Source organism: Chiloscyllium punctatum, chromosome 13 (assembly GCF_047496795.1).
Source record: "Chiloscyllium punctatum isolate Juve2018m chromosome 13, sChiPun1.3, whole genome shotgun sequence".
NCBI lineage: Eukaryota > Metazoa > Chordata > Chondrichthyes > Orectolobiformes > Hemiscylliidae > Chiloscyllium > Chiloscyllium punctatum.
This window is the reverse complement of record NC_092751.1, coordinates 79727668-79741917: the sequence shown is the minus strand read 5'-3', so window position 1 is coordinate 79741917 and position 14250 is coordinate 79727668. Positions and strand designations below refer to the sequence as shown.

At 54.4% G+C, this 14250-nt stretch overlaps 1 protein-coding gene across 1 annotated transcript in view; it reads left to right on the top strand.

The window, feature by feature from the left end:
• The window catches only part of LOC140484563 (tolloid-like protein 2), a 174573-nt gene extending 161112 nt beyond the window's left edge, over positions 1-13461 (top strand). Inside the window, exons 19-20 of the mRNA XM_072582942.1 lie at positions 463-713; positions 11474-13461. Coding sequence (XP_072439043.1) covers positions 463-713; positions 11474-11608 — 386 coding nt within the window. The 3' untranslated portion in view covers positions 11609-13461. The remainder of the gene's footprint in view (positions 1-462; positions 714-11473) is intronic.
• Positions 13462-14250: the final 789 nt, after the last annotated feature.

Genomic DNA, 14250 nt, shown 5'->3' with positions numbered 1-14250 from the left:
ACTGCCAGCCTCTGGTGCCAGTCTGTGCACTTGGTACAAAGGCAGGCTCAAGGTGTTCTGAGCCAACTCAACCAGGCTGATAAATGTCAGTGTGGTGAACAATGAGAGTTTCCCACACTGCCACTTGCTTGGTTTGAACTGTACCAGCTCTCCAGGAGCTGCGTTCAGGGACTCACTCTCTAATGGATATGGATCACATTTCCAAACTGTCCTTATTCCAGCACAAAGTCACACCACCTTCTTCCAAAATTGGATCTTTGGAATCGAGTGGACAGATCTTGAAACAATGTTTGGGCATATTTCCTGTTTGAGTGGTCGGTGTTGTGTTGATAGTGCAAAACCCATTGGTCAGTGAATTGGGGGAGGGATGTGGTTCCCGTTTGTGATTTCCAGAGATATTACAGCATCAGAACTCGGTCGACCCATGAATGTGACTTAACCTAACAACTCATCGCTTTTCAGAATGTGGAGGACACCTCCGGGCTGAGGTGCGAACCAAGCACCTGTACTCACACGCACAGTACGGAGACAGTAACTACCCAGGACAGTCAGACTGTGACTGGGTGATAGTGGCTGAAGATGGTTATGGGGTGGAACTGATCTTCCAGACATTTGAAATTGAGGAAGAGATAGACTGCGGATACGATTACTTGGAGCTGTACGACGGTCACGAGAGTGTTGCCCCCAGACTCGGCAGATTCTGTGGATCAGGGGTAAGGATTCAGCACTAACTGAGCATGACCAGAGCTGCTTTTAGTGTAGGGGCTGGGTCACACACTCACTTGCACTTACGCATGCCCTCTCTCACACACACACACACACACACACACACACACACACTCTCTCTCGCTCACATTCTCACATACACACATGTGCGTGCGCTCTCTCTCACACACACACTCTGTCACAAGCACGCTGTCTCTCACACGCACGCTCTCTCACACACACGCTCTCTCACACCCAGGCACTCTCACTCACCCTCGCTGTCTCACACCCAGATGCTCTCTCACACACAGGCTCGCTCTCAAACACACTGTCTGTCACACACACACTCTCTCATAGACATACACACGCGCTCTCTCACACACTTGCACGCTCCCACACACGCTCTTGTGCTCTCACATGCTCTCGCACACTCACACACCAAGCCGCTCTCACATAGCCAGGCGCACTCTCTCACATGCACACACTCTCTCTCACACACGCACGTTCTCACACACTCAGGTTCTCACACACTCTCAAGTGCTCTCACACACTCTAATGCGATCTCACACATGCTCTCACGCTCTCTCACACCCAGAAGCTGTCTCTCACATGCACACTCTCTCACACGCACATTCTCACACACTCTTGCGCTCTTCCACGCTCTCTCGCACTCTCTCACACCCAAGCGCTGTCACACACCCAGGTGCTCTCTCACACCCTCGCGCTCTCTCACACACCCAGGTGCACTCTCACACCCTCGCGCTCTCTCACACACCCAGGCGCTCTCACACCCTCGCGCTCTCTCACACACCCAGGTGCTCTCTCACACCCTCGCGCTCTCTCACACACCCAGGCACTCTCTCTCACACCCTGGCGCTCTCTCACACACCCAGGTGCTCTCTCACACACCCTCGCGCTCTCTCACACACCCAGGTGCTCTCTCACACCCTCGCGCTCTCTCACACACCCAGGTGCTCTCTCACACCCTCGCGCTCTCTCACACACCCAGGTGCTCTCTCACACCCTCGCGCTCTCTCTCACACCCTCGCGCTCTCTCACACACCCAGGTGCTCTCTCACACCCTCGCGCTCTCTCACACACCCAGGTGCACTCTCACACCCTCGCGCTCTCTCACACACCCAGGTGCTCTCACACACCCTCGCGCTCTCTCACACACCCAGGTGCTCTCTCACACCCTCGCGCTCTCTCACACACCCAGGTGCTCTCTCACACCCAGGTGCTGTCACACACCTAGGCACTCTCATGCATCCTCATGCTCTCTCTCACACGCCATCGCGCTCTCACACACCCTCGTGCTCTCACACACCATCGCGCTCTCACACACCCTCGTGCTCTCACACACCATCGCGCTCTCACACACCCTCGTGCTCTCACACACCATCGCGCTCTCACACACCCTCGTGCTCTCACATACACACTCGTGCTCCCTCATACCCTCACGTTCTCTCATACCCTCGCGCTCTCACACTCCCAGGCCCTCTCACACTCCCAGGTGCTCTTACACTCCCAGGCGCTCTCTCACACCCAGGTGCTCTCACACACCCAGGCGCTCTCTCGACACACCCTCACGTTCTCATACTCCCAGGCACTCTCTCACACCCAGGCACTCTCTCACACCCAGGCACTCTCTCACACCCTCGTGCTCTCTCATACCCTCGCACTCTCTCACACCCTCACGTTCTCTCACACCCAGGCGCTCTCTCACACCCAGGCGCTCTCTCACACCCAGGCACTCTCTCACACCCAGGCGCTCTCTCACACCCAGGTGCTCTCTCACACTCTCACGCTCTCACACTCCCAGGCACTCTCTCACACCCTCGTGCTCTCACACACCCAGGTGCTCTCTCACACTCTCACGCTCTCACACTCCCAGGCACTCTCTCACACCCAAGCGCTGTCACACACCCAGGCGCTCTCACAGACCCAAGTGCTCTCTCACACACCCAGGTGCTCTCACACACCCTCGCGCTCTCTTACACACCCAGGTGCTCTCACACCCCCAAGCGTTGTCACACACCCAGGCACTCTCACGCATCCTCGTGCTCTCTCTCACACACCCTCGCGCTCTCACACATCTTCGTGCTCTCTCTCACACACCTTCGTGCTCTCTCTCACACACCCTCATGCTCTCACACACACACTCGTGCTCTCTCATACTCTCGCACTCTCTCACACCCTCACGTTCTCTCACACCCAGGCGCTCTCTCAAACCCAGGCGCTCTCTCACATCCTCGTGCTCTCACACACCCAGGCGCTCTCACACACCCTCGTGCTCTCTCACACCCTCACGTTCTCTCACACCCAGGCGCTCTCTCACACCCAGGCACTCTCTCACACCCAGGCGCTCTCTCACACCCAGGCACTCTCTCACATCCTCGTGCTCTCACACATCCAGGTGCTCTCTCACACTCTCACGCTCTCACACTCCCAGGCACTCTCTCACACCCAAGCGCTCTCACACACCCAGGTGCTCTCACACACCCTCGCGCTCTCTCACACACCCAGGCGCTCTCACAGACCCAAGTGCTCTCTCACACACCCAAGTGCTCTCTCACACATCCAGGTGCTCTCTCACACTCTCACGCTCTCACACTCCCAGGCACTCTCTCACACCCAAGCGCTGTCACACACCCAGGCGCTCTCACAGACCCAAGTGCTCTCTCACACACCCAAGTGCTCTCTCACACACCCAGGTGCTCTCACACACCCTCGCGCTCTCTTACACACCCAGGTGCTCTCACACCCCCAAGCGTTGTCACACACCCAGGCACTCTCACGCATCCTCGTGCTCTCTCTCACACACCCTCGCGCTCTCACACATCTTCGTGCTCTCTCTCACACACCTTCGTGCTCTCTCTCACACACCCTCATGCTCTCACACACACACTCGTGCTCTCTCATACCCTCGCACTCTCTCACACCCTCACGTTCTCACACACCCAGGCGCTCTCTCACACCCAGGCGCTCTCTCACACCCTCACGTTCTCATACTCCCTGGCCCTCTCACACTCCCAGGCGCTCTCTCACTCCCAGGCGCTCTCTCACACCCTCACGTTCTCATACTCCCTGGCCCTCTCACACTCCCAGGCGCTCTCTCACACTCCCAGACGCTCTCTCACACTCCCAGGTGCTCTCTCAGACCCATACACTCTCACACACCTTCGTGCTTTCTCACACACCCTCGCGCTCTCTCACACACCCAGGCGCTCTCACAAACCCAAGTGCTCTCTCACACACCCAGGCGCTCTCACAAACCCAAGTGCTCTCTCACACACCCAGGTGCTCTCTCACACACCCAGGTGCTGTCACACACCTAGGCACTCTCACGCATCCTCATGCTCTCTCTCACACACCCTCACGCTCTCACACACCCTCGTGCTCTCTCTCACACACCCAGGTGCTCTCACATACACCCAGCCCCTCTCACACTCCCAGGTGCTTTCTCACACCCTCATGCTCTCACACTCCCAGACGCGCTCTCACACCCTCACGCTCTCACACACCCAAGCCATCTCACACTCCCAGGTGCTCTCTCACACTCTCACATTCCAGGTGCTCTCTCACACATCCAGGCGCTGTCCCACACCCAGACGCTCTCACACACCCAAGTGCTCTCTCACACACCCAGGCGCTCTCTCACACACCCAAGCGCTCTCTCACACACCCAAGCGCTCTCTCACACACCCAAGTGCTCTCTCACACACCCAAGTGCTCTCTCACACACCCAAGCGCTCTCTCACACACTCAGGTGCTCTCTCACACACCCTCACGTTCTCACACACCCAGGCGCTCTCACACACCCAAACGCTCTCTCACACACCCAGGTTTTCTCTCACACCCGGGTGCTGTCACACACCTAGGCACTCTCACGCATCCTCATGCTCTCTCTCACACTCCCTCGCGCTCTCACACACCCTCGTGCTCTCTCTCACACACCCTCGTGCTCTCTCTCACACACCCTCGTGCTCTCTCTGACACACCCTCGTGCTCTCTCACACATACTCGTGCTCTCTCATACCCTTGCACTCTCACACACCCTCGTGCTCTCTCTCACACACCCTCGTGCTCTCTCTGACACACCCTCGTGCTCTCTCACACATACTCGTGCTCTCTCATACCCTCGCGCTCTCTCATACCCTCGTGCTCCCACACTCCCAAGTGCTCTCTCACACCCTCACATTGTCACACTCCCAGGCGCTCTCTCACACACCCTCATGTTTTCACACACCCAGGCGCTTTTTCACACCCAGGTGCTCTCTCACGCCCAGGCGCTCTCTCACACCAAGGCACTCTCACACACCCAGGCACTCTCACACTCCCAGGCGCTCTTTCACACACCCTCACATTCTCACACACCCAGGCGCTCTTTCACACACCCAGGCGCTCTCTCACACCCAGGTGCTCTCTCACACACTCTCATGTTCTCACACACCCAGGCACTCTCTCACACCCAGGCGCTCTCTCACACCCAGGCGCTCTCACACTCCCAGGCACTCCCTCACACTCAGGCACTCCCTCACACCCAGGCACTCTCTCACACCCAGGTGTTCTCTCACACACCCTCACACTCTCACACTCCCAGGCACTCGGACACACCCGGGCAGTCTCACACACCCAGGCACTCTCTCACACCCAGGTGTTCTCTCACACACCCTCATGCTCTCACACACTCAGGCGCCCTTTCACACCCTCACACTCTCACACTCCCAGGCACTCTTACACACCCAGGCGTTCTCACACTCCCAGGCGCACTCTCACACCCAGGCGTTCTCACACTCCCAGGTGCACTCTCACACCCAGGCGCACTCTCACACCCAGGCGCTCTCACACTCCCAGGCACTCTTACACACACGGGCGGTCTCAGACACCCAGGCGCTCTCTCACACCCTCACGGTCTCTCGCCCCCAGGTGCTCTCTCACCCCCAGGCGCTCTCTTGGGTTGGTGACGATTCACCACAGCACATTTGACCTCTGGGGTCATTTGACCTCTGGAGACTATTCACCCAGAAATATATAGATGTACTGATTGTTTTCCCTCCCGCCTGTTCTTTCATACTTCTCAGTCTCCTTTATTTATACAACATACTACATATTGATAAAAAAAGAGGTGAAATGAATATCACTTTATTGGTTTATACATAAAAATGAGTTATAAACATTTGCGGTGGCGAATCATCCTCAGTGGCCAATGGGCGGTGACGAAGAGTCCTCGGCGGTGGCGAATGGTCCCATCTCGGCTCTCTCACCCCGAGGTGCTCTCTCACCCCGAGGTGCTCTCTCACCCCGAGGTGCTCTCTCACCCCGAGGTGTTCTCTCACCCCCAGGCGCTCTCCCACACCCAGGCACTCTCTCACACCCCCAGGCGCTCTCTCACACCCTTGCGTTCTCTCACCCCCCAGGCGCTCTCTCACACCCTTGCGTTCTCCCACACCCAGCCGCTCTCTCACCCCGAGGTGCTCTCTCACCCCCAGGCGTTCTCTCACCCCCAGGCACTCTCTCACACCCCCAGGCACTCTCTCACACCCCCAGGTGCTCTCTCTCACCCCCAGGTGCTCTCTCTCACCCCCAGGTGCTCTCTCTCACCCCCAGGCGTTCTCTCACCCCCCAGGCGCTCTCTCACACCCCCAGGCGCTCTCTCACACACCCAAGTGCTCTCTCACCCCCAGGCGCTCTCTCACACCCAGGCACTCTCTCACGCCCTCATGCTCTCACACACTCAGGCGCCCTTTCACACCCTCACACTCTCACACTCCCAGGCACTCTTACACACCCGGGCAGTCTCACACTCCCAGGCACTCTTACACACCCGGGCAGTCTCACACACCCAGGCACTCTCTCACACCCTCACGCTCTCTCACACCTAAGCGCTCTCTCATGCTCAAGCACTCTCTCACACCCTCATGCTCTCACACTCCCAGGCGCTCTCACACCCAGGCGCTCTCACACCCAAGTGCTCTCTCACACCGTCACGCTCTCTCACATCCAAGTGTTCTCACACTCCCAGGCGCTCTCACACTCCCAGGCGCTCTCACACTCCCAGGCGCTCTCACACTCCCAGGTGCTCTCTCACACTCCCAGGCGCTCTCACACTCCCAGGTGCTCTCACACTCCCAGGTGCTCTCTCACACTCCCAGGCGCTCTCACACTCCCAGGTGTTCTCACACTCCCAGGCGCTCTCACACTCCCAGGCGCTCTCACACTCCCAGGTGCTCTCTCACACTCCCAGGCGCTCTCACACTCCCAGGTGCTCTCACACTCCCAGGTGCTCTCACACTCCCAGGTGCTCTCTCACACCCTCATGCTCTCACACTCCCAGGTGCTCTCTCACACTCCCAGGCGCTCTCACACTCCCAGGCGCTCTCACACTCCCAGGCGCTCTCACACTCCCAGGTGCTCTCTCACACTCCCAGGTGCTCTCACACTCCCAGGCGCTCTCACACACCCAGGTGCTCTCTCACACCCTCATGCTCTCACACTCCCAGGTGCTCTCTCACACTCCCAGGCGCTCTCACACTCCCAGGTGCTCTCTCACACTCCCAGGCGCTCTCACACTCCCAGGTGCTCTCACACTCCCAGGTGCTCTCACACTCCCAGGTGCTCTCACACTCCCAGGTGCTCTCTCACACTCCCAGGTGCTCTCTCACACTCCCAGGCGCTCTCACACTCCCAGGTGCTCTCACACTCCCAGGTGCTCTCTCACACTCCCAGGCGCTCTCACACTCCCAGGTGTTCTCACACTCCCAGGCGCTCTCACACTCCCAGGCGCTCTCACACTCCCAGGCGCTCTCTCACACTCCCAGGTGCTCTCTCACACTCCCAGGCGCTCTCACACTCCCAGGTGCTCTCTCACACTCCCAGGCGCTCTCACACTCCCAGGCGCTCTCACACTCCCAGGTGCTCTCTCACACCCTTGCGCTCTCTCACACCCAGGCGCTCTCTCACACTCCCAGGCGCTCTCACACTCCCAGGTGCTCTCACACTCCCAGGTGCTCTCACACTCCCAGGTGCTCTCACACTCCCAGGTGCTCTCTCACACTCCCAGGTGCTCTCTCACACTCCCAGGCGCTCTCACACTCCCAGGTGCTCTCACACTCCCAGGTGCTCTCTCACACTCCCAGGCGCTCTCACACTCCCAGGTGCTCTCTCACACTCCCAGGCGCTCTCACACTCCCAGGCGCTCTCTCACACTCCCAGGTGCTCTCTCACACTCCCAGGCGCTCTCACACTCCCAGGTGCTCTCTCACACTCCCAGGTGCTCTCTCACACCCAGGTGCTCTCTCACACTCCCAGGTGCTCTCTCACACTCCCAGGCGCTCTCACACTCCCAGGTGCTCTCACACTCCCAGGTGCTCTCTCACACTCCCAGGCGCTCTCACACTCCCAGGTGCTCTCACACTCCCAGGCGCTCTCACACTCCCAGGCGCTCTCACACTCCCAGGCGCTCTCACACTCCCAGGTGCTCTCTCACACTCCCAGGCGCTCTCACACTCCCAGGTGCTCTCTCACACTCCCAGGCGCTCTCACACTCCCAGGCGCTCTCACACTCCCAGGTGCTCTCTCACACCCTCATGCTCTCTCACACCCAGGCGCTCTCTCACACCCTCGTGCTCTCACACACCCAGGCGCTCCCTCACACTCCTAGGCGCTCTCTCACACCCAAGTGCTCTCACACACCCAGGCGCTCTCTCACACCCTTGCGCTCTCTCACACCCAGGCGCTCTCTCACACTCCTAGGCGCTCTCACACACTCAGGCACTCTCACACCCTTGTGCTTTCACACACCTATGTGCTCTCTCACACCCAGGCACTCTCCTACATCCTCGCACTCTTACACACAGGCGCTTTCACACGCTCGCTCTCACACACATGCATTTTTACATGCACTCTCTCTCATGTGCGCTCACTCACACATGCGCGCTCTCTCACACACGCGCACTCTCTCACACTTGTGCACTCACACACTCGCGCTCTCTCACACTCTCGTGTTTTCACTCACTCTCACATTCTGTTGCGCTCTCGCAAACCCAGGTGTGTTCTCAAATGTCCTCTCACACCCAGGTGCACACTCACACGCAAAATCTCTTTCACACACATGCTCTCTCATGCAAAACTCTCTCACATGCACACTCTCTCTCACACATGCACGCTCTCTCTCATAGACATACACACAGTATGTTCTTACACACACATTTGTTCAATCACTCACGCGCTCTCACACATTCTCGCACTCACACATTCTTGAACTCTCTCACACTCACACTCTCTTGTGTTGTCACATACCCAAGCGCTGTAACACACCCAGGCACTGTCACACGCATTCACGCTCTCTCACACACACTCGCAGTCTCACATACACACTCGCTCGCGCTCTCACACTCTCGTGCTCTCACACACTCTTGTGCCCTCAAATGGTCTCTCATACTCTCTCGCGCACTCTCTCACACCCTGGCGCTGTCTCTCACATATGCTCTTTTTCACACACACATTCTCTCTCTCTCTCTCACACACGCATGGTTTCTCACACTCTGTCACTCTCACACACTCTCTCACCTCTCGTACGCTCTCTTGCGCTCTCACACACAGGCACAACACTCACACGCACTCACAACACTTACAAGAGACAATAGGCAATAGACAATATGTGCAGGAGTAGGCCATTCTGCCCTTCGAGCCTGCACCACCATTCAACATGATCATGGCTGATCATCCTTAATCAGTATCCTGTTCCTGCCTTATCTCCATAACCCTTGATTCCACAATCCTTGAGAGCTCTATCCAACTCTTTCTTAAATGAATCCAGAGACTGGGCCTCCACTGCCCTCTGGGGCAGAGCATTCCACACAACCACCACTCTCTGGGTGAAGACGTTTCTCCTCATCTCTGTCCTAAATGGTCTTCCCCGTATTTTTAAGCTGTGTCCTCTGAAACACTTTCGCACTCTCACACGCTCTCTCATGCTCTCATGCTCTCATGCTCTTTCACGACCTCTCAAGCTCTCTCACACACAGGCACTCTCTCACACGCACTCACAACACTTTCGCACTCTCACATGCTCTCATGCTCTCACACGCTATCTCACGCTCTCTCACAGGCTCTTGTGCTCTCTCACCCCCCAGGCGCTCTCTCACACACCCAGGTGCTCTCTCACCCCCAGGCGCTCTCTTACACACCCAGGTGCTCTCTCACCCCCAGGCGCTCTCTTACACACCCAGGCGCTCTCTCACACCCTCACGCGCTCTCTCACACCCTCACGTGCTCTCTCACACCCAGGCGCTCTCTCACAAACCCAGGTGCTCTCTCACACACCCTCGTGCTCTCTCAAACCCTCGCGCTCTCTCAAACCCTCGCACTCTCTCACACCCAGGAACTCTCTCACACAACTTCGGTGCTCTCACACCCTCGTGCTCTCTCACACCCTTGCACTCTCTCACCCCCAGGCACTCTCTCACACCCTCAGGTGCTCTCTCATATACCCTCGCACTCTCTCATCCCCGGGCACACTCTCACCCCCAGGCGCTCTTTCATCCTCAGGCGCTCTCACCCTGGGCCTATCTCACCCCCAGGTGCTCTCTCACCCCCAGGTGCTCTCTCACCCCCAGGCGCTCTCTTGGGTTGGTGACGATTCACCACAGCACATTTGACCTCTGGGGTCATTTGACCTCTGGAGACTATTCACCACCAGAAATATATAGATGTACTGATTGTTTTCCCTCCCGCCTGTTCTTTCATACTTCTCAGTCTCCTTTATTTATACAACATACTACATATTGATAAAAAAAGAGGTGAAATGAATATCACTTTATTGGTTTATACATAAAAATGAGTTATAAACACTTGCGGTGGCGAATCATCCTCAGTGGCCAATGGGCGGTGACGAAGAGTCCTCGGCGGTGGCGAATGGTCCCATCTCGGCTCTCTCACCCCGAGGTGCTCTCTCACCCCAAGGTGCTCTCTCACCCCGAGGTGCTCTCTCACCCCCAGGCGCTCTCTCACCCCGAGGTGCTCTCTCACCCCGAGGTGCTCTCTCACCCCTAGGGCGCTCTCTCACCCCCAGGCGATCTTTCACCCCCGGGTGGTCTCTCACACCCTCAGGTGCTCTCTCATATACTCTCGTACTCTCTCTCACCCTGGTGTTGTCACACACCCAGGCGCTCTCTCGCACCCGTGCACTCTCATACACATGTGCACTCACACATTCTTGTCCTCTCACACACTCTTGCGCTCTCACACATTCTCACACTCTAACACACAGGTGTTCTACACGCTCTCTTGTGCTCTCACAAGCTCTCACATGTACTCTCGCACTCTCACACGCTCTCATACACTCACTCGTGCACTCACACGCTCTCTCGTGCTTTCACACGCTCTCTTTGTGCACTCACACCTTGGCACTCCTTCACATCCATGTACTCTCTCTCTCTCACACACTTTTCACACTGGGACACATGCTGCGGTGTGTAAATAGCAGCATATTTGCCTGTGATGCCTGATGTGGCTGAATATCCTCAACACTGGCCCTAGAGCCATAGAAATGAAGAATCAAAGGAAACCAATGCTGCTATTGGAATTAGAATCCAGTGACAGCCAGCACCTTCCGACAAGTCGAATGAGACCGGATGGGATTTTAAAGGGAGTGGGCAGTGAAAACCCCCATTTTAAAAGAATCCCCCCACAAGTAGAGCCCTGGCTTGTGAAGGTTTCACTTCTGTTGAACTAATGCCCTTCATTCTCCTGTCCTTTGTCCTAGCCCCCGGAGGAGATCTATTCTGCAGGGGACTCTATAATGATTCGCTTCCACACTGATGACACCATCAATAAGAAAGGTTTTCATGCTCGGTACACCAGCACGAAATTTCAAGATGAATTACACACGAGGAAATGACCAAACAGGAGCCTTAATGAAGGACTGCATTGAGGACACTGCGGCTTGCTACCATTGTACACAGAAGAGTTGGAACTGAAATCCACATTTGGTCTTGGTTGAAATTGTCAGTGATTCCTGACCAGAAACAAACCCTCTCTGTATTCCAAGCAACTTCCTCAATGTTGTATGCCCGCATTGTTTCCGAAAACAATTTGTTTATCCAATCGCTGTAGCCCAAAAGACACAGAAGTAAAACACTGTGACTCCCTTAGAATTAGCTTCCTTATCCCTGCCATTCCTGCCCCAGCCATTCCTGTCCCTGCCATTCCCCTTCCCACCATTCCCATCCCTGCCATTCCCCTTCCCACCATTCCCATCCCTGCCATTCCCCTTCACACCATTCCCATCCCTGCCATTCCCCTTCCCACCATTCCCATCCCTGCCATTCCTCTTCCCACCATTCCCATCCCTGCCATTCCCCTTCCCACCATTCCCATCCATGCCATTCCCCTTCACACCATTCTCATCCCTGCCACTCCTGCCACCACCATTCCTATTCCCATTCCTGCCCCAGCCATTCCCCTTCCCACCATTCCCATCCCTGCCATTCCTCTTCCCACCATTCCCATCCCTGCCACTCCTGCCACCACCATTCCTATTCCCATTCCTGCCCTAGCCATTCCCCTTCCCACCATTTCCATCCCTGCCATTCCTGTCCCTGCCATTCCTGTCCCTGTCATTCCTATCCCTGCCATTCCTATTCCCACCATTCCTGTCCCTGCCATTTCCATTCCTACCTTTCCCATCCGGTATCTGAAACAATTCCTACCAAGCTTTTCGGATATATTTCCACACGAGCAGCACAGTATTCAGAAGCACAGCGTTTCAATGTAAGTGCGGTCCTTTCCTCACCAGATGCTGTTTAAATACTGAAAGAACAGCAGGGCTGTGGAATTTTCCCCATTACCACAAATGTACGTTTGAAATTTTTTGAAAAACTTGGAATAGTTCTTTCAGCCCCTTGAAATGTTACGGGAAATAATAGATGTGGAGGAAACCCTCTGATCTTTGAACAGATGTGTTGAAAATAAGCTGTTCAACCTCCTGAAATATGGAACACAATGAGACTTAGAAGAGCCAGCACCAGGTGCTACAATATTTAGGACTAGCTGGAGATGGCTTTCACCTCAGCAGCCAGCAACCCAAACAGCTACGATGTTATCATAACATTTCATTGAAAGAGGGGAATAAAAAGAGAAAGATTATTTGAAAACTATACTTAAGATACATTTGGAATTGCAAAATTTCGAAAGGTATGTCTGCTTGCATGTAAACTGCAGGTACTTGCTAATCTGCCCAGCGAGCGGTTTTTAATCCAACATCTATATGCATGGAAGAAAAACCCTGAAAGATAAGCCTTAATTCTAGTGAAATATTGTACAGTACTGTACATCAGAAACTGTATTTGAAGTATTTTGTAGCTAGTTGTCGCCATTCACTGTAGATAAATCATATTCTGTTTATTATTTATTCCTGAGAAGGAACACAGTATGACAGAAGGATGGTTGAGCTCTTGAATCAACTCATCACATTTTTGCGTTCTATGTAAAGGAGTGAAATTCTTTCCAAGTGCACACCATGCATTTAACACAATGCTCCAGGGCTGCCCTATTACCCTTGTATAAAAGTAGAATTTCCCTCAAGAACCACATCACCTCTCAAATATTCAAACCAAGTTCTCCACCTTTTTGATCCAATGGGCTGGCTATGGAGGGCAAGTGCCTAAAAGGTTTAACTTTTATCAAAAATGCATTGTTTCTTGATTCATAATTTCTTTTCTGTTGGACCTGAAATAAAAAAAAAGATTTCTTAAAGCGTTCATTAAAGATATGACATAGATAATTCTTTGATGAATGCAGGGGTGGGGCAAAATGCACTCAGTGGACTGAATGGCCTTTTCATGCAAACACGACTCTGACTCCATGAGAAATTATTTCTGTGGGAATTAATTTTGATGTTTGTCCTCATGATGTTCTATTCTGAGTTCAGGACATAAGTCAGCTTTTGGAACCACATGGAGGGGGACTCATTGAAGACTTAAGCAGGCGTTCGGAGAGGTGTTGTGTGCAGTTGAACTGCTTCTGCAGCCCTCCCCCACCCCCCCAATCCTCTCTATGTGTTGGGATCTACAGTGTCTATTGGGATTAGTGTAGGAGAGGTCTGGTTTCTGATATAGAACTACAAGAGGCCCTTTGTATTAAACATATCGCAGTTTATTGCATGTTAGCAACAAGTGGCGGGTTACAGTGATATGATAGACCTTGTTACAGAAACTATAAGGATGACCTTGGTGTTCAGTCACCCTCCTTCAAGATCCTGCCCATTCGTCCATCTGAGATCATCCAAGGTGGTGCTTAAGGTACTCTATATTAACCCTTTCAGATCCCTGTACCCCTTTCCACAAAGGGTGAAGATCCTGACAGTTATCAACAATAGCCTGTCCATAATGGCATTGTATAGATTTCCACTTTGGGAAATTGTGAAGAGGCAGAGACTATATTACAGTGTACAGCAATTTGGTTCTTGTATTTCAAAACCCACCATGGCAGATGATGGAATTTGAATTCAGTAAAAACAATTCTAAATAAGAGTCTAATAAT